The 25,161-nt window shown below is 38.5% G+C and overlaps 1 protein-coding gene across 1 annotated transcript; it reads right to left on the bottom strand.

The window, feature by feature from the left end:
* Nucleotides 1-9,390: 9,390 nt before the first annotated feature.
* LOC149303336 (zinc finger CCCH domain-containing protein 6-like) lies at nt 9,391-22,438 on the bottom strand. The gene is made up of 12 exons (XM_089481526.1): nt 22,353-22,438; nt 18,220-18,397; nt 17,861-17,971; nt 15,610-15,832; nt 15,154-15,284; nt 14,851-14,967; nt 14,131-14,242; nt 12,911-13,020; nt 12,638-12,705; nt 12,050-12,426; nt 11,122-11,217; nt 9,391-10,880 (listed from the first exon to the last, which is right to left on the bottom strand). Exons 1-12 carry the CDS (start codon nt 22,436-22,438, stop codon nt 9,391-9,393), a joined length of 3,099 nt encoding a protein of 1,032 aa, XP_089337652.1.
* Nucleotides 22,439-25,161: the final 2,723 nt, after the last annotated feature.

Here is a 25,161-nt window from a genome sequence, read left to right on the forward strand (position 1 = left end):
TGTATTATGTTCTTTCAATAGATCCTCCAGCTAGAAGATGATGCAAATGTAAGAAAGATTTGTCAAGCTGCAGACTGGGTCCTGGATTGTCTAATATTTTTGCAGACAGCAGACACCATGCCACATCTGTTGACTTACTTTAATGAATTTTCAGAGGCTTTGCTTTTATTAACCAGTGTAACAGAAAGACGAATTAATGATGTCAAGGATTCTTTGCACAGGGAGCATTTGTCGGGGACCCTACAAACACTCAAAAAATGCGTTCCGATGCTACATACAGCAACACAGAGCAATATAAAACATAGACAAAATGATCAAATGATGGCTTCAAAAGAGTATGTCTTTGATCTGGCTTCAAAAACAACTCGCAAACTGAAGTTTTTGTTGACAACTGGGACGGTCCAATATGACCAAGTTAAAAAGAAGGCATTGTTTTCTCAGCAGATATATGCTTTTTCTGGTTTACTCACCAATGCATGCCCTGCAAAGCTGCTGACCAGTGACATTGACTTCCACGTAGGAACCACAGTGTTCCACGCTATGTTTGTAGCCGACTGTTCGAGACAAAATATAAGACTAAGGCTGGTGAGGCACTGTCACTGTATTTTAGAACTTAGAAAATTATTATTTGACCAGTTAATACAACTGCAGGAAACGCCACCACTGAGAAAACCAAACGTTGATCTAGAGCAGGTGTGTTCCACTATCAAAGAACAATTGGAACATCTTAATTATACTTTGGTCTGTGCGATATTATATTTGATTCTAGATAATTTCACTAATGCCAAAGATCCGTTAAAGAAATTGCTGAAAGCTTCGCTAAAGGCTAGAAGCAAAACAAGTTTTTATCTTCAACATCCATTTGCTTTAAAAGCCTTCCACCCTCTTCTTCAAGCATTTCACAGTCACTCCAACCAGTTGTTAAAAGTAGCAAATCTTGTTTCAGCTCAATGTTCTGAGGACAAATCCGTGGAAGAAATACGGAATTGTACTGAAGCCTTGTGCAAAGTAAGAGATGAGGTAATAAGTCTCTTTGTAGACACTAGCAAAACACAATGTATAAATAAAATCATTAGGCAGGCCCATTTTATATATCAAAGATGGGCACAAGTGACAGAAAACTTGCTAATGAGTTTTGATGACATGGTGACGATACATAAATTCCTAGACCTATCTGCTACTGAAATGGCGGAAAAAAGGCATGTCTGTGAAAAGTTACTGGGGAGTCCGAAAATTGAGACATTTCACCATCAGGCTGCTGACCTTTGTGGTCTATCCCAACACGTTGCTCAGGTTATTAACCGATATGTTGACCAAAGCAAAGATCCAATATTCAGGAATGGTTTACGTGTCTTAGTCAGGCAGTTTGAAAGCTCTGTAACTGAAACCAAAACAGCTATAGCAAAGTGTGTGGAATTAATCTCATCCGGAGCAGCTCTGGAGGTATTCTTGGAGAAAACTAAACATTTGTTTGAAACTTTTCATAATGTGCAACAAGGAGTAAATGGCTATAAACATCCAGACTTAATGAGTCCTCTGAGGACAGAAATACAATCAGTCCATCGGAAGCCAATATTTATTGATTTCAGTGAGTCAGCGATGCCACAAGAAGACACAGTTAAGGCTTATCTGGATCCTAATGTAGATTTATTTTCACATGAAGGACTTTTAAGCAAACCTCTTCCTTTGACAGTTTCTTCAAGCAAAGAAATATTGAGTACCATGAATAATATAGAAGTAGAACAGCATGCAGACTTACATTCCTTGGTCAATGACCTAATTATGGCAGTAAAGAAGCCTGAACATGAAGAGATTCACACCTCCTGTTCTGCTCTTATTCACATCGCTAACACTTACATTGAAGCAGCCAAAGAGTTATTCCCTCCTGGAGAGGCACCTGACACGGAAACTGTTATTAACTATAAGGACACTGAGAAGCTTGCTTCACATCTTCTTTCATTTATTAATAATAATGGAGCTATGAACTCATCTCTCGGTATGGATAACCTTATTCAAACTGCTATGTTCCTCACGCATCACATTGAACACTTAAAATTAAATCTTATACTATTATCAGATTTCTGGTATAATTTCTGTTATCAGTTATTCTGTTTTCCAAGTAGCATTGACCTTGCCAGAAATTCTCAAACGTTTAACAGAACTATGAAGAATGTAGCAGCAATTGTTCATTTAATATGTGAATGTAACACTGAATCAGAATTCACACTGTTTTCTGGAAAAAAGGAGACCCTTATTGCAATTCAAACTAAATTGACCAAACTGCAAGGTATTGGTAAACACCTGCTGACCAAAGAGTGTTTTGGTGTCAAGCGAGATGACAAAGCCCTACTGGAAAGTAATTGTATATTGTGGTCAGTTACCATCCAGCAGTTATTAAAATCCATAGATGACTTTACGGGTAGCAATATTTCATCTATTCCGGAATCGATAAATTTAGCCAAAGTGAATATTACAGAAAGCCAGAGCTTTGTCTTTATGTGCGAAACATCTTTATGGCTTCAAGAAACAGCAAAAATATATGTTGCCAACTGCCTAGGAGAAGGAACAAAGGATAACATTACACGTTTAATGGCACAGGTTACATCAGCCACTGAAACCATTTTAAAATTAAGGGATACTAGAAATATGTCTTCTGGTCCAGCTATATTTTTAAAGGCAGAGTGTTTGCTTTTACAACGAGAGCTTTTCATCAAATCAAAGTTACTTATGTACCATCTAAACAATATATACCAGGAAAGCCAATACTTAATGCATAATGTGGTCGATCTTGCAATCTCATTGACCAACACTTTGGTCAGTGACAAGATAGCTGTAAAAGGAGTTTTTGAAAAGAATTCATGTTTGCTGATTGACAACCTAACATTTTTAAAAGAAATGCTTGACAAAGCTCTCCCCTTGAGAAAGCATGCAGAATTAATATTTTTGGCTGAGCATCTCTTTTTTCTTACCAGTCATATCTTGACAAGAGCGAAGGCTCTTCTGGAAAATGGGACATGTTGGACAATTTTTATGATTGAGGCCATGTCACTAAACTGGTTGGCAAAAGCCAACCAGTTAACATTACATCTTCAGCTGTATACTGATTTAGATGACACCACCTTGGCTTTAGTCCAAAAATGTTTAAAGGGTTGTGGACCATTACAGCCTGAAATAACTGACAAAGCAGTTTTACTTGAAACCGGAGGTCGAAAAAATTCAAGAAGTTCAACTGATATAAATTTAAGTGAACAAAACACAGTTTTAGAGAATGAGAATAAAGCTTACATTGAGCATGAACAAAGCTTCATTACAAGCAAAAACCCTAATGTACTTTATATCCAAAAGACTGGTGATGTTGAGGAAAGTGAATATGAATTCAATTATGCTCATGGTTTGTGTCAAAGACAGCAATCTTTCAGAAAAGAGCTAATCATGTCTGAGCAGAAAGAACAAACAGAATTACATGAACAAAAGAGAAGAATAATATCATCAAACAAGACATTTATTTTGAAGCACAAGGTGGAACCTAATATTCAGCAACTGGAAATGTGCAACGCAGAAACTCTAGATGAATCCAATAAAGATGCAGCACAAACAGTCGATAGGGTATCCGATAAAGCTATTGTTGAACAAGAAGGTAAATGTTCACAAAATGAATCAACCAAACAGAAAACACAGAATTTCCATAAAATCGAAAAAACAAATGAACCAATCGTAACTTTCCAGAAAGAACTCAAAAAGGAAATCATTAAAGATCAGGAATTGTCCAATGAGAAAGCACATATAATGCCAACCGAGTCAGAACAAAATATACATTTTGAGGAAAGTCAGAGTGATTTTTGTAAGGATGAACAAGAAACAGGCTGTTTGTTACCTGACAAAGTAGTCAATATAGACAAGGAAGAAGTGGATTGCAAGAAACTCCAAGTTATTTCATCTCAGGAAGAGAGGGAAACTCCAGCTACTGTAGAACAACCTAAGGTACCAAAAGACAATATTTTGTATTGAATGATTAGAACATGGTTAAAGTCTCACACAGCCAGCCTAGTCCGTAATGCCCCTCTAGAAAAGTGGAGGCCTTCTAAAAGAATACTATTTGTGAGTGTATTTGCCTTTTAAGAACAGTAGAAGTATTATTAAACACTCATCTACAGACACCAGACAAGCCAGAAGGCTTGCTTTTCCCTCAGAAATCTCATGGTGCTTTCACAACCACAAGGGATTCTGGGTAGGCACATGCAAATAAGGTTAACAATTATCACCTTTGCCTCTATATCCACTTTATACATGGATCCCTTGAAAGTAATTGCCCGCTGTACAAGACAGCCTTTAGACAAAACTCAGGAAGAGGTACAATAGCCAGATCACCACTCATGGACAGCTGTTTCGTCCTTCATGGGACTCGTCAGCATGAGGTTGTGATACTGGCTTAATAGTTGAGGCTTGGGGTAACTTATGTAATGATACCTTTTAAGAACTAATCAAGGGTCAGCTTCTTCCAGATAATTACTACAACCTTGTGAGAATTATGGGAGAATTAGGCATTGATTACATTTCTTCCAGTGCACTGGGCTTTTGCTCAGCTGGGCTAATACCTGGCAACAGGGGCTGGCAACATCACGCAGAACCCTGATATGAAGCACCGACACTTAAAACCTCGTTTACAAAGTGTATCACTCCATTATTCGACCTCTTGCCAGCCATCCCCAGGATTATACCTGTGTGACAAACTGGTGGGTGATAGCATCCCAACATCAAAGGCTCACCACTTATTTTTATGGCATCCCATGTTAGAATAATAAAATGGTAATAACAATACAGTTTAATATGTGTCTGATAATAGCGATGAGGACATGCAAAAAAGTATATTGTATACATGTGTGAGGGTGAATGTGGGTATATAAGCAAGTTGGGAGAGCTTGATTGACATGTGCTTGATGAAGCTGCACCCTATGCCCTGTATCACAATTATAAAATGTGGCCACCCTTTTTACAAGTGGTTTATTTGCATTATGTTTTTCATTTTAGATAATCTGCATGCCACAGGAATACATACTTGGACAGACATACAACGTGGCTAAATGTCCTCTGACGGAAGAGGTGGAAACTTGGGAGGGTGAGAGCAATGTTGTTGGTCAAGTCGCAAGAGAAATGGCGGCTCATATGTCATTCATGACACAGTATCTTAGTAGGAAAGGACCCATCAAGGTACTTCTTCTGATGCTAGTCTGTTGACAGTAGGGGTGGCTAACTTGTCACTATCTATATGTTCTGTAATTATTCTCTGCCATTCAGAGGTTGGTCAGATCTGGTTTAGCATTATGAAGCTATCCAGAGGAATAGAGCTCATATTGAACTATTAGGAATTAAAAATGTTTTGTACAACTTTACTACAAACACCTAGGTGAAAAAACAGACTTTGCCCATTGAGATATTGATATTTTTGTGTTAAAAAATAATCTTGAAAGACATCAATAAAATAAGAAGTCTCAGACATATGTTGGTTAGAGAGGAGACGCCTGGCGTATTACAAGTGAGGTGTAAGCAACAGGTTTCATAGACGAGAGAGTAGCTGCCTGTTGATGTTCTCACATAAATTACTTGTATTCCTATGCATGCCTTAGATTGACGTGTTTCTCTGAACTTCTTTTTTTCACTGCTTTGCAGTGGGAACAAAAAAAGAATATTAACTTTGTAATACTTTTTTCAATTTAGAACACCAATGAACTTATTGCTTCTGCTAAATGTATAGCTACACACGGGAAGACATTTGTAAGATATGTTCGTATAATGGCTAAAAACTGTATAGACAAAAGAAGTTCCGCTGAGCTTTTGTCTGGTATGGCGCAAATTCAAACCATCAGTAGGCAACTCTCCATTATCTCAAGGTAAATATTAGTGTGCGAGTTTTGTGGAGGTTACAGCAGCCTATATGTAATTTAAGGCAGTGGGAAGGGAACAGCCACCCACGCCCCATAGCGGACTTAGGTATGTAAGTGGAAGGAAAAGCTTAAAGGATTTTGGTCAAGGGATACAAGGAGCAAATGTTGATGATGAGATGGGGTGATGGCATTTGGAGAAAATGTAACATATTGTTCTCTTGCCTGATATTGTTTTCCATGTGCTTTCAAAAGAATTGGTACATTATTTGAAATTCAACAACATTCCAACTGTATTTACATTTCTCTTAAAGGGACAGCTAAACATCAGAAATTGCAATGTTTGTTGTGTACACGCAGCTCCTAAATAATAAGCCTAAAGCAAGATATATATATATGACTAAATAATATTTTGACTTAGAGTTTCCAATTTTACTAGGACAAATGCAAAGCATTAAATAGGGGAAACAAGTTTATAATTTAGAGTCCGTGGAAAGGATTGTTCAGAGTACCATATATACCACGGCGTAATAAAGCTTCTGAACGTGTGTGTTTAACATTTTAAAAAGCATACTCCCGGAAGAGTGAAGATGCCGTAAAAACATTAATGTAACAATGTAATTTTTAGCAGAATTTTAGTATTAAAAAATTAGCAATTGGAACATTTCCAACAAGCAAAATAAATACAGTACAATGTGTTTCAAAGCTGTTTGATAGCAAAATACACCAGGGGAAAAACAAGCTAAAGAAAATGGGTAAAAATATTGCTTAACAAAATGTTATGAGGAAAGTTACTTTAATCAGAGTAGTTGTTAAACCATACACAAATTAAACAGGGGTCCTTTTTTAGGTCTATAATGAAATATCTACCATAATTTCCTTTTTTTGGGACTTCTTGAATTTTTAGTGTAAAAGCAGCCACAGGATGCGATGACTCCAATGGGGAGGACGTGCTGGTTAAAAACGCGCAGAACCTGATCCACAGTGTTTTACAGACATGGAAAGCAGCAGAAGCTGCCTGTCTTGCGGTAAGCACAATATAACGATTAACACACCAAATACACGGGAAATCCACAACCTCCTACATTTATGGAATTGGGAGTCTGTATCCTGTAAGCCACTTTCTTGATTGTTGTAGATGTAACCCATTTATCCCCCAGCAAGTATCCATATTTGTGCTTATCACAATTATTGATACCTACCTGCACATTAAACAGGTATGGGAAGGTGTTTTTTCCCTACCTATCCCTCTGTTAATTTTTTTTCACTCACACTTAGTTCCTATTTTATGAGACTAGGCCTGTCTCATCATTCCTCCCACAGCCTCCATAAGGAGATTGAGGGGAAAAGGCTCCCTGGCAGCATATGCACCTAACTTTACTTATAGCATATCTAATGAAGTTCTTTCAAAGAGGTGCTCTATAGGTTTCTAGGCTTCAGGTTGAGCAGTGACTGTATATATTACACTCATGCACTTATTGGGCTTTGAGAAAGAAGAAAACAAACGCGGACACCATCACATCATAAGTATCAGTATATCTTCAAAATTATGTTTTTTTCAGGAAGCAAAAGTTATTTTTAAAATTTACTTTGCTTTGATAAAATGGGTCCAGCTCACTCTGTGTGATAATTCTCTCTTTTTTTCCCCCCCATAGAACACAGGAAGTTCTCCCCATGACGAAGAAGAAGCAGATGTTGCGGCTTTCTGTGCTCATTTGCGGAAGAGACTGTGTGACAGAAGCAAAGAACTTACAAACTCCAATATGTAAAATATCTCCATAAAATTTTGTTACAACTGTCAAGAACAGCAACTTTTTAGCCTAACATATCAATACTTTTTTCCTACCTGACACAGAATGCAGGATCCAATGCAGGGGGCGATCGACTTGAAACTAACCTTAGGGGAGCCATCAAGATATATCTTACACTTAAGCTGTTCACACATGATGTATATGGCGACAGTGAATGGACATTCAGAATGATCATTCGTTATATATATATATATATATTTATTTATTTTTTAACCGTTTACCAAGTAATCATAATGTACACCTTAATGTGTATGACTACCAAAGCAGAACAACTTTTTTTTTTTTTTTTAATATTTAGTTAAAATGTTATGGACAATACAAGTACTGAAATTACATAAACAAAACCAAAATTGAATATATTTGCATGCAATACATACACATCTACTGCTATACTACTAGCTTCCCTGTGGGGGGGGGGGGGGGGGGAATAAAAAACCCAAACAAATGATATTGCTTTTAACAGCACATGACTGGTCAAGTTCTGTACTATACTTTTTGTCTATGTACATGGCTTCATAAAAATAATTTAAAACACAATTGAACCTAAAAAGGTACACAAGGATGTGGTTTACCTATACTTTGCATTTATCAACAGCAATAAGTAATACACACTGAAAAATGATCTTAGCCTTTTCCAGACTGATAGCTTTAAAATTACAGGCTTTCCAGACACATTTTTTTTTTTTACATGGAATTTGTAATTTACACAGTATTGCTCGATACAATAGTTACAAATATTGATGCAAATATTTAAAGGAACAGTCTAGTCCCCAACATGTTTTTCTTTTTAATACATACATTATAGAATCAAATGCATTTTACGGCATGCATATAAATGCTAGAAAAGGAGCCTTCCCATGGAGGCTTCTGAAAGCAGGAAAGCATGAAAGGTATACTTTTGGTGCTTCCATTGAAATCAGTGGGAGTTGGGGCAGCTAATCAGACATATGCTAAAACATCATTATTACTCAAATACCATTCATGTGATTGGCTGACGCTATTCCCGTTGACTTCAATGGAAGTTCAGCTCTTATTGAGTGAGAGCGCTACTGTGTGCATGCAGAAAGGACACACATAGATGCTCCCAGTAGAGGCAGATGGGAGAGGGGTTAAATGGGACAGAAGTCTTATTTTTTTAATCTAATGAATGCACCAATTTACATGCAGTAAAATGCATCAAGCAAAATTGACTCAAATATGAAAGTAACATGAAAATGGGCTAAGTGAACCTTTAAATATTCTTAAAAAAGAAAACAAAAACAGAAATTTTAGCTTACATTAATTTACAGTTACACAAGAGGCATATATACCAGCATATATGTATTTACACTCATTGTAGGTGAATTATGTACATATGTTGATGCATATACATTTATAAATGCACAAATCTATCTTTATCTACATTTAATATATAAATAGAAACATACATACACACACACCTGTTTTCCGCATTATGTTCCATTTTACAATAAAAGTGCTTTCTTTCATCAACTTTGTTTCCTACCACAACTACCACTAGACTCAGAAAAATAGTAAAATACCCCAAATTTGCACTTGGTATAACATGCATCTGTATGTGTTTCATATTAAAGTATAAGAGCTCAAAATGTGTTTGTTTATAATTTACAAATAAATAAAACTACAGAAGTCAATTACAAAACAATTTACAGATCAATGTACAACGGGCATTAAAGATTACACTAACAAAATGGAGAAGCTGTGGGATCAAATGTTTTGAAAACATCTTTTAATGGCTTATCGTCTGACTCCGGATCAGCACTACTGTCCTGCATCGGATTTGCCAATCCTGCTGGTTTGATTTGCCTCAGTTCATTATACTGTGGCCGGATAAGGCCCGTCAATGCCTGAACTGGTAGGTTGTGAACAGCTGGAGCAGTGGCTGATTGACAGTCCACTGGAGGTGAAGGATCTTTGTTTGCAGTACCAATTTTATTGGCAGAAGAATCAGCAGCTACATCTCCACTTTCTTCCGAACTCTGAGGTTGTTGCACAGTATCAATCTGTTCAGTCCCATGTTTGATTGGCTTGTTAAAATTTGACATCTTTTTCTGGTGATCTCCATTCTGCCCTGTAGTAACCAAAACCGAATCCGAAGCGGGTGTACTGTCTCTAGGATCATATAAACTGATATTCTTCAGTATAGGACTAGGAGCTCCCAATCGGACATTTGAAGAGGACAGCTTGGGAAGGTAGGGTGGCAGGGCATCTTGATCAGATTTACTTACAGCAATTGATGTTGAAAAACTAGATGATCTTGGTGCCAAGTGAGGATCAGTCTTTAGAGAACTGGACTCTTTGAGGATTCCATGCTGGTTGTCAGCGCTGGGTGTTCTTTGAGGCCTGGAGTGAAGATTTTTTTTTAGCCGAGGATCTCCCAGTTTGTTGCTTACCACACGGGAATCCGCCTGGTCTGCTGAAATGCTCCTGCTGATCCCACCTGGGTGTTTAGCTTTCGCTTCCAACCTTGGATCTTGTCTTTCTAATCGTGGATCTGTCGCAGAGTGGTGCAACTCGTTTGCTAGATTTCTTGACTTCAGCAGCCTCTGGTCAGCTATCAGTGGAGGCAACGGCAAGTTAATGGATGAAACCGGATCAGGTTTAGGTGGAGGCACTGGTAATAAATCTTCAGGTGCCCATACTATTAGTTTGGCAAAATGTGGTTTGGCCAGTAAGATGTCCATTTTAATATGACTAAACTGCCTCAGTTTACAACGAGGATCTCTTAGAGATACACCGGGTGGTGTTTCTAATGGAATTAGAACAGCTTTCTCCCTTAATTCTCTCTCTAACTCTTCCTCATCGTCATCCATTCCTTTCTGCTTGACATTTCCAGCAGGCTGTGGGTGGTGGCTATCAGACCTCACACTACCCCCTGTGGTTATCTCACCAGGTTTGATTTTTCTTGGGTGTCTGATAACTCTTGGATCATTGCACACAGTTTCTCCAGGAGTTGGAAAATTTTGCACTTGAGCAGGTGTTGTTCTGGGATCATTGGCTTGCATCATGACAACCCTGTCTTTTGTCAGTCTTGGATCAAAATTTACAGTAGTTTGCTGTTCAGCTGAATTATTCTTTGTAAGTTTTGCTTGATTTCTTAGTGTTTTTAAGATTGACGTAACGCTACTTCCTTCTTCTTCTTCACTACTTGTATACCAATTTGTAATATCTTCTGGAGAAGAAAAAAGAAGAAAAAGAAAAAAAAAAAGACATTGACAGTTGGTCAGAATACATCTATGTTATAAGACTCTACCCATGTGCTTTAGAATAAGATTTTTATACTACATATTACACTTACCTACAATTAATATGTTATATTTTAATGTCATACTTGGTACTAAAGGCACATGCTGTTCTCAGTAACACACTACTACATAGAGGATAGGAACATTAAGTAACAATATTGTGTATACCTTCATCTCGGCTCATCGACCTTTGTCGCTGAATCACATTTGCTTCTCCCACATCAAGATTTTTCCCAATTCTTATAAATGAAACTTCATGTGTAGCTGGAAGTTAGAAACACCAGATCAAATTATACAACATTGTATATTCATTTAAGAAAAATACATTTTATTAATGTTTACAATTAGTATTGCTTACCATTTCTTCTAATAAAAGTAAAAGTTTGTGTACTTCTACTTGTCTGTTTTAAACAAGATAAAAGCTATTCCTAAGAGGAAACTTAGAATCAGATGTAAAAAGATATCGGAAAAGAGCCCAGACAGAGGAAAAATACCTATTGCAACCTTTACAGCAAAAATGTTTGTGCCCAAAAATCTAGGACCGTATTGAAGATACCGTCCTTATTTATACAGTCCGTGCTTCATGGATAACGTTAGATATCTTCTGAACCATTTCCACCCCTGTTCAGTTTTGCTTAATATTTGTACATTTACTATTGGGTTTACTATAAACTAACCATGCCCATGAAGGGTTCACTCTGTGAACTTGCCCAAACAAAAGCCTGTCATCTGTACTGGATTAAATGCACTTTTTTTCAGATAAGGGACCATTGAAAGCGATAATAGTGGATAAAAGGGGCCATTGAATGAGATGTGTGTCAACTTGCCTATATGGGTGGAATAGCATGTATTAGCAAGAAAGAGCCAGTATTTAGAAGAAATATTAAAAATGTCCTTTGTAAGGAGAAACAAAACTATAGTATTGTGTATAAACAGTCTGTAATTTGGTTACACAATTGCATGAGTTGCTTTGAATTTAGCTAATGTATGTTGCATACAAAAGGGATCCATGGCATACAAAAGGGATCCATGGCATAAAAGGCTATACCAGAAAGTATGCATAACAGCCAACTCATGTTTGTTAAATAAAACTCACACAAAGCAGTGTTGGAGGGTGGTATGCTATGGACAGCTTGCTGAGAATAGAAATTTTCATAGAATCCAGACTTATTTTGCAAAGACTGATAACTGTTCTGTTGCATAATGTTCTGCTGATCCTCTGTGTTTTGAAGGAATGGAGGTCCTTGCAAACCATGGTTATCTCTCTGGTTATTTTCTGAATGACCTTGCATTCCACATGTGCCAAATGGGATAGTCATTCCAGTCATATCTGGGTTACCAAACCCGGGTACCGATTGCAATGGTGGACTTTTTGCCATGGGTCCAGTTTCTGGCAATGGTTCAGAGTTGTACATCGGTTGGTGATTTCCTTGGAACGGCATTCCTAAGAATGGTGGGCTGTAAAAATCTATGCTGGATGAAGAGAGACAAAAAAAAGGAGAAAGGGCCAATGTCACATTTATTCATTGCTAAAGATAGAATTAAGATCCAAAACAACATTATTTAATTCTCAACAACAAACCAAAACGTGTTTGTAACTAAAGTAGGGGTCTTCCCAGTCCATAGTGCTGCCCCTGGTTAATGAGATGTTGCTATGCTATTAGAAGTGAAAAGTGACACTTACCCATGCCTCTGCATGTTCTCCCCATCATGTTCATCTTCAAGCAGTGGCTCTTCCTCCATATTCAAAGCCTGCATTCAATATATTGTAGAATTACCGTATATTGTTATAACAAAACAAGTATATCCTCTAAGGGGAACTGGATCATACTTCTAATCAAAGCACAAATACAATAGATTATTACATTTTTTATTTATTAAAAATCCATTATACAAATAACCGTTCTTGGACGAATACAGTAATAGAACAGGAAGTTATCTCCCATTTCAATCTTACCTTATTCAATAACTCTCTTGTGTCATCCGTCAATTCATCATGTGAAAACTTGCAATGATCCCCCTGGTAGCACTTTGTCCCTGTATGGTAAAACTTGCATGGAAATTCACGTATTTCTTAAATATTAAGGATCAAACCACCCAGGGTAATTTTCCCCTATGCCATATGATTTGCTTCGCCATGTTCTGCAAACTTAATTGCAATCTAAATGAGCTAAATGAGAGCATGTTGGCTTTGGCTATGCATACAAGTGAAATATATATATATATATATATATATATAAAAGCCTTGTGTCATAAGGACAATTGCACTCCGCACATTATGTTGCACCTACTAGTTAGCGCATCCATCGATGCAGAACCAAAGCAAAAAATTAAGAAAAATACATTGATTGCAATTAAGTTTGCAGAAAGTAGTCAACAACTCGTATCTATGCTAAACCGGCCTTCTCATCCACATGTGTAAGGATTACAGGGCCACATAAACAACTGGAGAAATATCTTACTCTGAGATACTCTTTGAATTTCTATAATACCAAGATTTTTACAAATCAGGGATACACGTTTTGAACATATGCACAGTTGACTATTTCACCCTTTCGTGACCGTTTTTTTTACCCCCCTAATATATTATATATTGTGCTTTGAAGATATTTTCCGTCTAGCAGGAAGTCTGTGATTTACAATTAATATGTCATAAAACTACTTTTTTTTTTGTGCAATTTTACATAGAATTTTTATCATTCCCAATATTCATGTTTTTTTAATTTTATTTTATAGGGGAGATCTCTAGTGGGAGGGGCATGAGGTGTTTGGACTACCTATTTTATAATTTTTTTTACATTTCTTTTTTGACTACTGATCCCATTTAGAACTTCAGAGAGACCTCAGGGACCCCTTATGGTGACATCACTGGAGTCTTTATTTGTTTAACCTTCTTACTTTTAATGTTTATTTTTTTATTTAATTTAGTTTGAAGAATGCATATTAAAGTCCTGTATTATTTTTTCATGCTGTCCCTTTAAACATTCAGTACAATTTACATAATTATGAAGCCAGCAGTAAGCCTACGTTTAGCCAGACCAGCATAATGCAATAGATACATTCAAGTTTTGGCTGTGTGATGACAACCAAAGGAATAGCCAGTAAAACTGTTCCTTGGCCACTGGAGGAGTTCCAGTCTCCAAAATAAATTTTGGGTGACCATATAAAAAAGGATATTATGCATGTAGAGGCAATTCTCTCCTTTGGTACAATATCCTAGTATGTAAAACTTGCAGATTTCCTTCCTCTTCTCAATTTCTGCATCATGATCAAATTTACACTGCTCTCCCTGAATAAAACAAAACAAGATAAGTGCAATGTCAAACTGCAACGACATGAAAGCAACATTTTTGGATTTTCCAGTTTGAACACAGGAATATCTATTAAAAAATAGTAACAAAATGACTTGTTTTATAAATACAGGACCTCCTGGGCTATTTGCAACCCTCAAGGCCTGACATGTAACACAACTGCTTGTGAATGGCATTCCCACCCAGATTTCCAAGCAGCAACACATTCATGTTACTGGGTGTCTGAATGATATATTCTCAGAAGTGTTAAACATTTCAACTTCCGGACATCAATATGTAATATGAAGAGCCAGCTCAGTAGAGAAGGGTTATCCTTGATTATAGGCTTGACGTCCCAGAAATCTTTCTGTGTAAACTATGCAGGGCCAAATCAGGACCGGATTTTAGTTCTTTAAAATGTACAGTAATATCAGAGATTTTTAAACTGTGCAAACTAAGTTTTCGGGAATACGGGGTGTATACGGGATGAGCACGGCAAGTACTGCATAGCCGATTAATACGACTAGTGCAGCAGAATGTAACACAGAACAATCTGGTTTGTTTAATATATTTATTTTCAGCAGCATGCAAGGCTCTACCTTATTACCTTAATACACCGCCTGGCCAGGAAGTATTTGCAGATTTGTTTCCCTTTGCGCTCCACTGTATGCTGGTTAATGAAATCTTGACTCATGTTCATCCACTTTTTTCCAGGCTTGGTATCCTCCATGAGAAAGAAAAGTTTAGAATATCAACAAGGTAAGGAGAATTCTGTGGTTGCACATATATATTCAACTTACCAAAAAAAAAAAAAAAAAAAAAAAGGGGTTACAGTATCTCTTCAGCCATACATTTTTTACCACTGTTTTGTGGATTGTTGGTCTAAGTTCAGTTTTGAAAATGTGCTTACCTCTTGAAAGTCATCTTGAAAGTATGCATTTGGTCTCTTATGCATCCCTCTTCCTCGTCCATGATCTTTCTGTTTCTTCGGAATCCCTCGACCACGTCCATAGGGAAACCCTTTTGCTTGCTGCTCAGGGCCTATAAAAAACATGATAAATGGTTTCCTATTAGAATTATACAACAATGTGTATCTAGTAAGATTCTTAAAATGTTAGGGAGAAAAATTTGAAAACAAACAGACTGGGGCTCTCCTCTGAAAATATATTAGGTTTCAAACTTAGTGAAAGCTTCAATTAACTATAAAATAGCCGTTTTCTGAAACTGAAAACAATATATTCAAACAATCCTATTTCTTCTATACATGCAAGATTGAGGATACTGGGTGAATCGAGTGCTATGAGCATTTATTAAATAAACCAGAACTAGTTAAATTTATAGCTAAAAAAAAGGCAGCAACAGTTACCTTGATTTCCTTTCATATTTGGATTTTTAAAAGGTGATTCAGCTGCATTTGAACTTTCTTTAGCTTGTCTATAATGCTTGAGCTGCTCAGCAAAATCATCCTCCTCCTCCTCTTCCTCATTATAGTCACCATCATTGAAGTTACCAAAATCATCATACTTGTTTACATTCCTTTTGTGCTGAGCTTTAGGAGAAGTCATATAGTTCCCCAACATAGGAACAGGCTGAAACAGAAAAAAAACCAGACGGCTACTTGCAGTTATCTTCGGGTGACCAAGATATTTGCTACAAAAGTATGTGGACATCTGACCATCGCACATATGTGAGCTTGTTGAACATTCCATTCCAAAAGCATTTGCATTCATATGAAGTCTTCGGCAAAGGCTTTCCACAAGATTTTGCACTGTGTCTAAGAGAATTTGTGCCCATTCAGCCAAAAGAGCATTTATGAGATCAGGTACTAATGTTGGACAAGAGGGCCTGGCTCACAATCTGTTCCAATTAATCCCAAAGGTGTTCAATGGAGATAAAGGTCAGAGCTCTGTGTGGGCCACTCAAGTTCCACCACACCAAACTTGTCAAACAATGTCTTTATAGATTATTTGTGTACACAAACACACTCATACTTTAACACAAAAAAGGGCTTCTCCTGTTGTAGCGTTAACATTACCCTTTACTGGAACTAACAAGCTTAAACCCTGAAAATAACTCCTGGCGTCTGCCAAACCCAGGTTCGTCCATCAGACTTCCAGATAGTGAAGACTAATCACTCCAGAGAACATGTTTTCATTGCTCCAGAGCCCCGTGGTGATGTGCTTTATACCAAGTTCCCAATGCACAGTACTTATGATAATGTTGCTTTCAGAGGCATACAAAAAAGAGCTGAGATCTTCTCAGTTATGGACTACCCTTGGGGCAGGATCAGGCCGATATGTTGATTGATATTTTTTCTCTGTAATGGGACAAGAGAGCTAAAACATAAGATGCTCCCAAGTGGGGGAAGCGCCATAGGACAGGCAATAAAGCAACATGTCTGTTTTTGGTAAACATCTCTGATGTGTTTTGTTTCCCCCTTCAGTGATCTCTTGGGCCCACCCCAAGTGTAAAGGAGAGCCCAGACATGGATCTCCTTGCTCTCTTGTGCCTAGAGGGATACTAACCAGACCCCACAGACGAGGCCAACAAAGGCCGAAACGTACATCTGGGGTTATTGGTTCTCTTGTGCATGGGAAATCAGCCTCAAATTTCAATTCTAGGTTTCCCCTTGGGCAAGATCAGACTGATATGTTGATGAAGATTTTTCCTCTGTAATGGCACAAGAGAGCTAAAACTTGAGATGATCCCAAGAGTGGAAGCACCGAAAGACAGCAGTCTACCACTTTGTGGCTGAGATGTTACTCCTAGACACTTCCAATTTACAGTGGACCAGGGCAGAAAGTTCCAAAACTAACTTGTGGAAAAGGGGGCATCCTTTGACAGTGCCGAATTAATAGTCCCTTGGTTCTTCAGTACGATCCATTCTACTGCCAATGTACGTCTATAGAAATGGCTGCCCATGTGCTTAATTTTATACACCTAAACTCAATTAGAAGGGGTGCCCCACATACATTTGGTCATATAGTGTACATTTCAAATGCTGATAACCAGCACATATAAAAAGTTGTACACCACAGAATATAGGATATAATAATAATAATAATAATAATAATAATAATGAGAGAAAAAAAAAATTACTTGGTTACACATGCTACATACTGCAGAGCAATACATTATGGGAAGGGTATACGTATCCTGAACAAAGGCCTATTCCCAAAAGAAACCTTTTTTCTGGGGTTTCGTTTTCAACAATGTGTATTCCAAAAGCGTTGGCCACACAGCTTGTGACCACAGCTTGGGATAGCGCCATCATATTCCACAGCACTGTACAATGGTATACATGTAACCTTCTACAATTCTTAAATTAACTTGTGATGAGAGTATATAGTATCAATCTTCCAAACTAAAGCAAAAGCTTTCATTAAAAGCCTGCAACCGACAAGGAACACAGCCAATATTACAAGGATAATATTGTTGTTGTTGTTATCAAATTAATGCTGTAGTAGTTGTTGACAAGACGGTAGAATGCTATAAAAAGCGCATAAGTAGCACAACCATAAAAATGTCTTCAAGGACCTAATCAGACAAATGTTAGAGATGCATAAGTTTTTATGAAAGGACATCTGCATTTCTTTTTTTTTTCCCCACACATTAACGCTTACCTGAGAAAACAGAGTATCAAAATCCTTGTGCATCGATTCTTTGTGTGGTCTTTCTGCATGATCGGTATCCGAGTCATAGCTGTACTCAGAGCTGTTGTCACTATGCTACAAAACAGAAAATACAACATGAACACTGCCAAGAAGTCATGTTTATATGACATAACTCCTAGTATTTATCCAGTTCTATATACAGTTGCTGGAAAGAGTACATATTTATATCTATAAAGAAGTTTAAATTCTTTATGCAGCAGAGCAATTACCTGTAAAGTATATTAGCAAACAGCCCCCTCCTACCTGATACTACTCAATTTTGTCGAATCAACATGGATAGTTAAGTCAAACTAGTTTCACACCTTGTGTTTCTCTCTCCTGCGACGCTTGTCCTTTCTCTTTTCCTTCTCTTTCTTCCGCCTCTTTCTAGATTTTTTGTGCGTTTTTTCATTTACAGGGATTTCAGATTCTGTCGTTTTTGGGCCTTCCACTTCAATGCCTGCATCTTCTATCTCACCATCTTCCAGTTCCCCATCCTCTCTATAGAAGAATAGGTCATATTCAGAATACAAAAAAGGCAGCATAGTTCCAGTATGTTCATAGTTTTGCAATAGTTAAGTTAATGCGCCCAATGCCAAAGTAGGTGACAGCACACATATATCCCAGGGTAGACACAAATAAGAAGAGATTCAATTATACAAATATGCTTTAGAAACAAGACTGTTTAATGTTGGTTTTATTGGGAAGGTTTTTAGAGTGGGGGCATTTGTGATGTTACAGTCAATGATCCCTGCTGGTTAGAAGGGATCACGAGTTTTTCCTGCATGCTGGCCAGTTCAACTGGTACATCAGCAGCATGCCGACGTGGCAGCAAGCAGTCATATACAGGTGCCTGTCCCGTAGACTGATCCCTACCCACATGTAAGAATTAGGATTTCTTCTACACAGTGGTTTCAACTGCTGACCACTTACCCAATTTATGTATTTTTTTTTATTTTAAACTTCTTATTTGCATTTTAATATTAACATTAATGCAGACATAATAAATTGTTATAGTGGGCATATTATAGGCATAGTGACTAATTGTATGGTGCATGTCCATATACGTAGAGGAAGTAATTTTTTTCAAAACTTTATTGGCATAGCTGTTCATCTACAATTACTGGAAAAGACAAAAATAGTAACCATCTCCAATTTAACCCCATTCTAAATCGGATTTGTTTCTGAACTTTAACTACTCCCTGCATTCATCTGGTATTTGAGTAGTTGGTTTGTGTAGCAGAGGGTTGAATGACCAGTTGGCGAAAAATGGTCTAAAATTTGTCAGTAAATTTGGAGGAATTAGTTAATCAACCATATAGCGAAAGACTGCTGCTAGGCTGTAGTCCTTCAGCTCTGGAAATTTTAGACTGCCAACCTACTCCTCGGTTGCTGCAGCCCAATCTGCAATTTTTTGCCTTCCCTAAAAAATTTCGAGAAGCAGGCATTTATTAGTTTCTCATCTTTAGGCTGTAGTAGGAATTGTAATAGCTAAAATCACAAAGCAGCCTAGGAAAATGTATCTGTTGTCACTTTTGCTACCACTACATTGAGGTCATACAGTAGAGATGGGCAGCGTGGAATTTTGACTCCTGAATAGTCTATATATGAAACACTGCATATAATTCCATTACCACCAGGGTCAGGTAATCTTGAGCTATGAACCAGTATAAGGTCTTTTGTTTTGTTCAGATTAAGTTTACAACCCACTACAGGCCCACGTCTATTAAGCAGCCCCAGTACTCTAGGGAGTGTGACCCTCAGTTCTGTGATATAGTGTTAATACTGCTAGCTTTAAGGGTTTGGAAGTAGTAAAGATGTTTATTTTATTTTTTTAACTTCTTCTTGGAAGACTGAGAAACTTTGTTTCCTTGCACTGCCAAACACAATCTGTGCGATCAACCAACAGGAGGAACAATCAGAGATCCCAGCAAGGTGTAGACAGACCCTGCTTGTTCTCTCCTCCAAAGCACGGAAACCAACCAGAAGGGAATGCTTGAATGCGCGATCGGGCATTCCTGATATAATGGTGTACTGGTACTCGTACCGAGCACTGTTACAAATGATCTGTCAGCAGGGGAGAGTGCAGGCAGTCAACAGACAGCGTTCAAAAACGTTGAACAGACAACTCTCCTCTAAGACTCCTTGGACCCAGTTTTTCCTGACACTGGTCACTACACTATGCCTTGCCTGGGGTAACTGTACTACTTACAATTAAAGTACGATCGTTCCAAATAATAATATATAGTAAAGATACATTTGCAACTTCTCTTGATGCTGTTAAAGATTTGCAATAGTCTAGTAGTTTTTCATGTATCTCTTACTTGGCCATTTTGGTTTATTGGCTGTTCCTGCCATTGTGTCTTTTGAAACTTTATTTTACACTGTTCCTGCATCCATTATACACATGTTTATACTGAAACCTTATGGAAAAAAATATTCTTCTTAAAAAGATCTTTATGTCAATGAACAGAGCATAAAAATTGTTAACGTTTTTAAAATGCCCAACGGTTAATTTTTAATAAATGATTTTCGGTTACTTGTGGTGCATACTATAATAAGGCATAGAACTATACACAGAATGCATGAACCTGAAATGAGCCCTTTCTGAAACCAGTATATACTATGTACACAGGGCCATTCAACATAAATTTAATGTGTGACACAAGCAACAAAGCTGCCTATACATAAATAGACTTGATGGCCCCAAAGCCAAACACATTTGCCTGCGTGCCAGCCATGCACAGTCAATTACAGTCAATGAATTTACACTTTATAACCGTGATCATTGAAGGACTGAAAGACTTTGGTAAGACAAGATTTACCAGAATCATATTAAACCTTAAGAACAAAGAGACCTTGATCTCCTGAACTCATCATACTGCAAGTAACAACACATCCCAATACTTTTTTGTGTTTGTTTGTTTTTGTTTTAAGATGTTTGGTTATAAAATATAACCCTTAATTTCATAATCTCACTGCCTGTATTCTGGAGGTATCAAGGATTATCAGGTGAAATCAAAGAACCTGTACTTACTACAAAACATATTGGGAAAATTATCCTTTTAGCGTTGAAAGAAACAAATGTATGTCACAGGTTTTGTTACAAAGCATCCTCCTATCAGTTCTACCCTAGCTGTAAGAAACAAGAAATTCTATCCAACCTGGAACCGAAGTTTGGTTACTTAAGAGCTCACACACATAAAGCTTTTATACATCCATTGGAGTTTATCACGTGGCTAGTTCCTACTAAAGACTATCTGACTGATGACCTTCCTGATGGCGACAACCATCTCATTGCAGGTTCTCCCTGACAAAGTGTTTTTATTTTTACACTTCACACATAACCCAGATTATAATCTATTCTATTCAGATTCTAAAGAAAAAGTGAGAGGTGGCTTTACAGTCCATAGAGACTCATCATAATCTATATGCAGATGACAAAAACTTGGATATTACAAGCCCTGGCCCCTGGTCTCAAACTGCTCTGTAGTGCGGCAGTTCATGTAATAGTCTTATTAGCAAAGATTAATTCAGCCACCTTTAGAAATGGGCAATTGCCATGCTAGACACCACATCTACATCGGGTAGAAACAGTAGACACGTCATATCTTTTGTATAAGGTTACTACCTAATCTTCATTGCAAAACAATAGATTGTAAACTTGTAAGACCAAGGGCCTCTTCTCCTTTTGTACCAGTTTTTCTGATTGTGAGAGATTTTAAACGATCCCACTGATTGTAACAGCGTAATGTAATAAACTGTAATGTAATGTAGCGTAAAACAGACCACTTGGATATCTAAGATGCTGTTTTTGTTTTCCTCACCATAAATCAGTAACATTTGCTATTTAAGATTCCACCAGCCATTATAAACACTCCCTTTGGGCATCATAGGGCCCAGACACCATCTTGCCAGCAACCAGCATGCCGGTAACAACATGGCTCGAAACCAATACTAAGAATACACTGACAAAGCTTTGCCAGTATTCTTCCTGGGGATTTTTTTTTTTTAAAGATGCTTCCTGGTGCCTGACCAAACAGCACAAAGCAGAATACTTGATAATTTCATTAATTTTCTTCCAGGTTCTGTTTAAGCACATGAGACATCTCATCAATTAATGTAAATCTGCATGTTTTATGTATAATATGCCTGATAAGGGGAGGGGCTAAATCTGCTGTGTGCTATCATGGGGGTGTACCTGGGGTGATGCAGAATTCCCTGAACCGTAGACATGCAAGATTGTGTCCAGTAAATATACATTATAACAATGCATGGGGTAATGTATACACACCTAGTGCGTCTCATACACAAATAACACATCTTTCTTTCACAATGCCCAGCTCATGACTTCTCTTTGTTACACACCAATATAAAAGGATAGTAAGCATTTTCCCATAATCCACCCCACATTTTCCCATACATTAGACAAAGTATATATATAATATTACTCGACCTTTCATCCCCTGCATGTTCAGAGTCTGTCATGTTTTTGTGAAGGGCTGGGTTTGGGGGTCTGGAGAACAAGCTTTCAAAAGCCATGTCTGATGAATGATGACAAATCCCTTTTCGGGTTTTTCTTGTTGCAGACTATTTATATATTAGATTTGGAACGCGCAGGGAACGTGAGCCCGAGACTACACGACAACCACGCATGCGCGACGAGAACGCCATTAAAGGCCAACTGCGCGTGCGCGTAGGGGCCGATACGTAATACCCTGGAAGTGCTTTGATTGGTTGTCTACACGTCGCTCTGACTAGCATTCTGGTGTGCGTTAATTGCGTCGTACATTTTGGCGCTTTCCCTGTAGGCCATTAGGGAGTAGTGGTTTCGCGCTTTGCATGTTTACGTTGGCCCAAGTGACGCGCATTCTTGAAGAATTTTATTTTTATATTTATTTTTCAAATAATTGAATAGCAATATTGTGTGCATCTGTATTAGAAGGCACGAGCACTAGTGGGATTGTGAAATAAGGATGTTTCTATTAAGTGATAACTGACAAGCAATGTTTTCCTCACGAAAGCCCTTCGCCCATGATTGTCATGGAGCAGACAAAAAAAACCTTCTGGATTATCTGTACGTGCTTTAGAGGAACATGTTTGGAGCGCGTTTAGGGGCGCCAAGTGGCTGGTGTCTGACCATTCCTTTTTTTTTTAGGGAGAATGTGGTTGCAGGGTGAAAATGCGATGCGTTAAACACAGTTGCGGTTTTTGCGCGGACAAGTTTTTGTGCAGGGTGCGTGACACCACGGATGTGTTGCAGGACGTAAGGGTGCTTATATCAACATGCCATCCCTAGAAGCACTTTGCATCAATGTCGCTTTAGGCAGTTAGGTTAGCTTAAGCGCCTCCCACAGTGGGCTTGTGGTAACCATTAAACACCACTAGATGGCGCTGGTCATCTGTAAATAACTAACGCTTAAGACGAGCTTTGATAAATCCATCCTAGCCTACCTTCCATCCAGGAATAGTCACAAAATGAGATTCTTTTGCTGTAAGCTGCACCCATGTACATATATTTTTATAATATATACTTATGAAATAGTGTATTCTAACTAAAGGTAATAAAACCTCAAAATGATTCTGTAGATTTATATACACATCGATCAGCTATAACATTATGACCACTTGCCTAATATTGTGTAAGTCCTCCTTTGCTGCCAAAAAAGCCCTAAACCTTTGAGGCATGGACTTCGTTAGACCTCTGAATGTGTGCGGTGGTGTCTGCTAAGACGTTAGCAGCAGATCCTATAAATCCTGTAAGTTGTGACATAGGGCCTTTATTGACGTCATCCACGTGATGTAAAAGAAAACATTATTCATCAGACCAAACCATCTTCTTCCATTGCTCCGTGATCCAGTTCTTATGCTCTCTTGTCCATTTTAGGCGCTTTCGGCAGTGTAGAGGGGTCGGCATGGGCACATTGACTGGTCTGCGGCTATGTAGCCCCATACGCAACAAACTGCAATGCAGTGTGTGGTCTGACACCTAACTGTCACAACTTTTTTCGTCAATTTGTGCTACAGTAGCTCATCTGTTGGATCTGACCACACAGGCCAGCCTCTGCCCCCACCCCCAATTGCATCAATGAGCCCATTGGCACATTGTTCCCAATAGCAGCCCATTACCCTGTGGCCAGTTCACCGCTTTTCCTTCTTTGGACCACTTTTGATAGGTAATGACCACTGCAGACCAAGAACACCCCCACAAGAGCTGCAGTTTTGGAGATGCTCTGACCCGGTCATCTAGTCGTCATAATTTGGCCCTTGCCAAAGTTGCTCAGATGCTTACACTTGCCCATTTTTCCTGTTTCTAACACGTTGACTTTCAGGATGAAATGTTTACATGCTACCTAATATATCCCACCCACTGACCAGTGCCATAACAAGATTATTAATGTGATTCACTTAACTTGTTAGTGGTCAAAATGTTATGGCTAATCTGTGTATTTAGTATCATCTCTCACGGAAGGCTCTATGTCATTGGCTCCTGGAGGGGCCTGAGGGCCAGCCACCTCCCTACAGACTATGGGCCCTGGCCTTGGAAGGGGTTCTGTTTTTGGGGAGGTGGGTATAGGGTGTTTACTAGACTTGTGCATTCGTCTTCAGGCGAACATGAAAGTGAACACGAAGAGTGCGCTTTCGTGTTCGTTCGGAAGACACGAACAAGAGAGCAGCGGTAAGACGAAGACATACAACACGAAGAATCTTCGTGATCGTCTTCGTCTACTAATCTCCCTGGTCCCTTCCCCATCTAGTCTACCTTATCTTCGCGGAAGCGCAGGCGTTAACGGAAGCGGAAATCCGTAGGTTCGCCATCAGGGGTTACAGGGCAGTGCGAGTGAGCCTATTGGTCGCCTGCAGGGACTTCCTCTGGCATCAACCAATTGGTTGATGCTAGAGGTAAAAAAAACAACCTGGGACCCTGCTGCAACAGTTAGAAGTCCGTGCCATTTAATTGATAAAGCAGGGACACTGCTGGTCTCCCTGCCGGACAAGTTGCGGTGTTAGGATTTTAAAAGTCTGTACGAGCGACTCTATTGGTCGCCAGGAGGGGCCTCTTCTGCCATCAACCACGAAGACCTCCCTGGTGCCCAAGTCTAGTGTTTACCATCCTCCCCACAACTACAATAGTGACCTCCTACTGTAACGGACTTACCTGTGGCTGCTACGGACGTAGCAGCTTCCCATATTCTCCGCCGCCGGAGAGGATCCATGTGCTGCTGAGCCAACAAAGATGGCCGACAGGCGTCCTGTATCCTGCA

Source organism: Sceloporus occidentalis, unplaced genomic scaffold (genome assembly GCF_023333645.1).
Source record: "Sceloporus occidentalis isolate IW3139 unplaced genomic scaffold, rSceOcc1.0.p SCAF_15, whole genome shotgun sequence".
Classification (NCBI taxonomy): domain Eukaryota; kingdom Metazoa; phylum Chordata; class Lepidosauria; order Squamata; family Phrynosomatidae; genus Sceloporus; species Sceloporus occidentalis.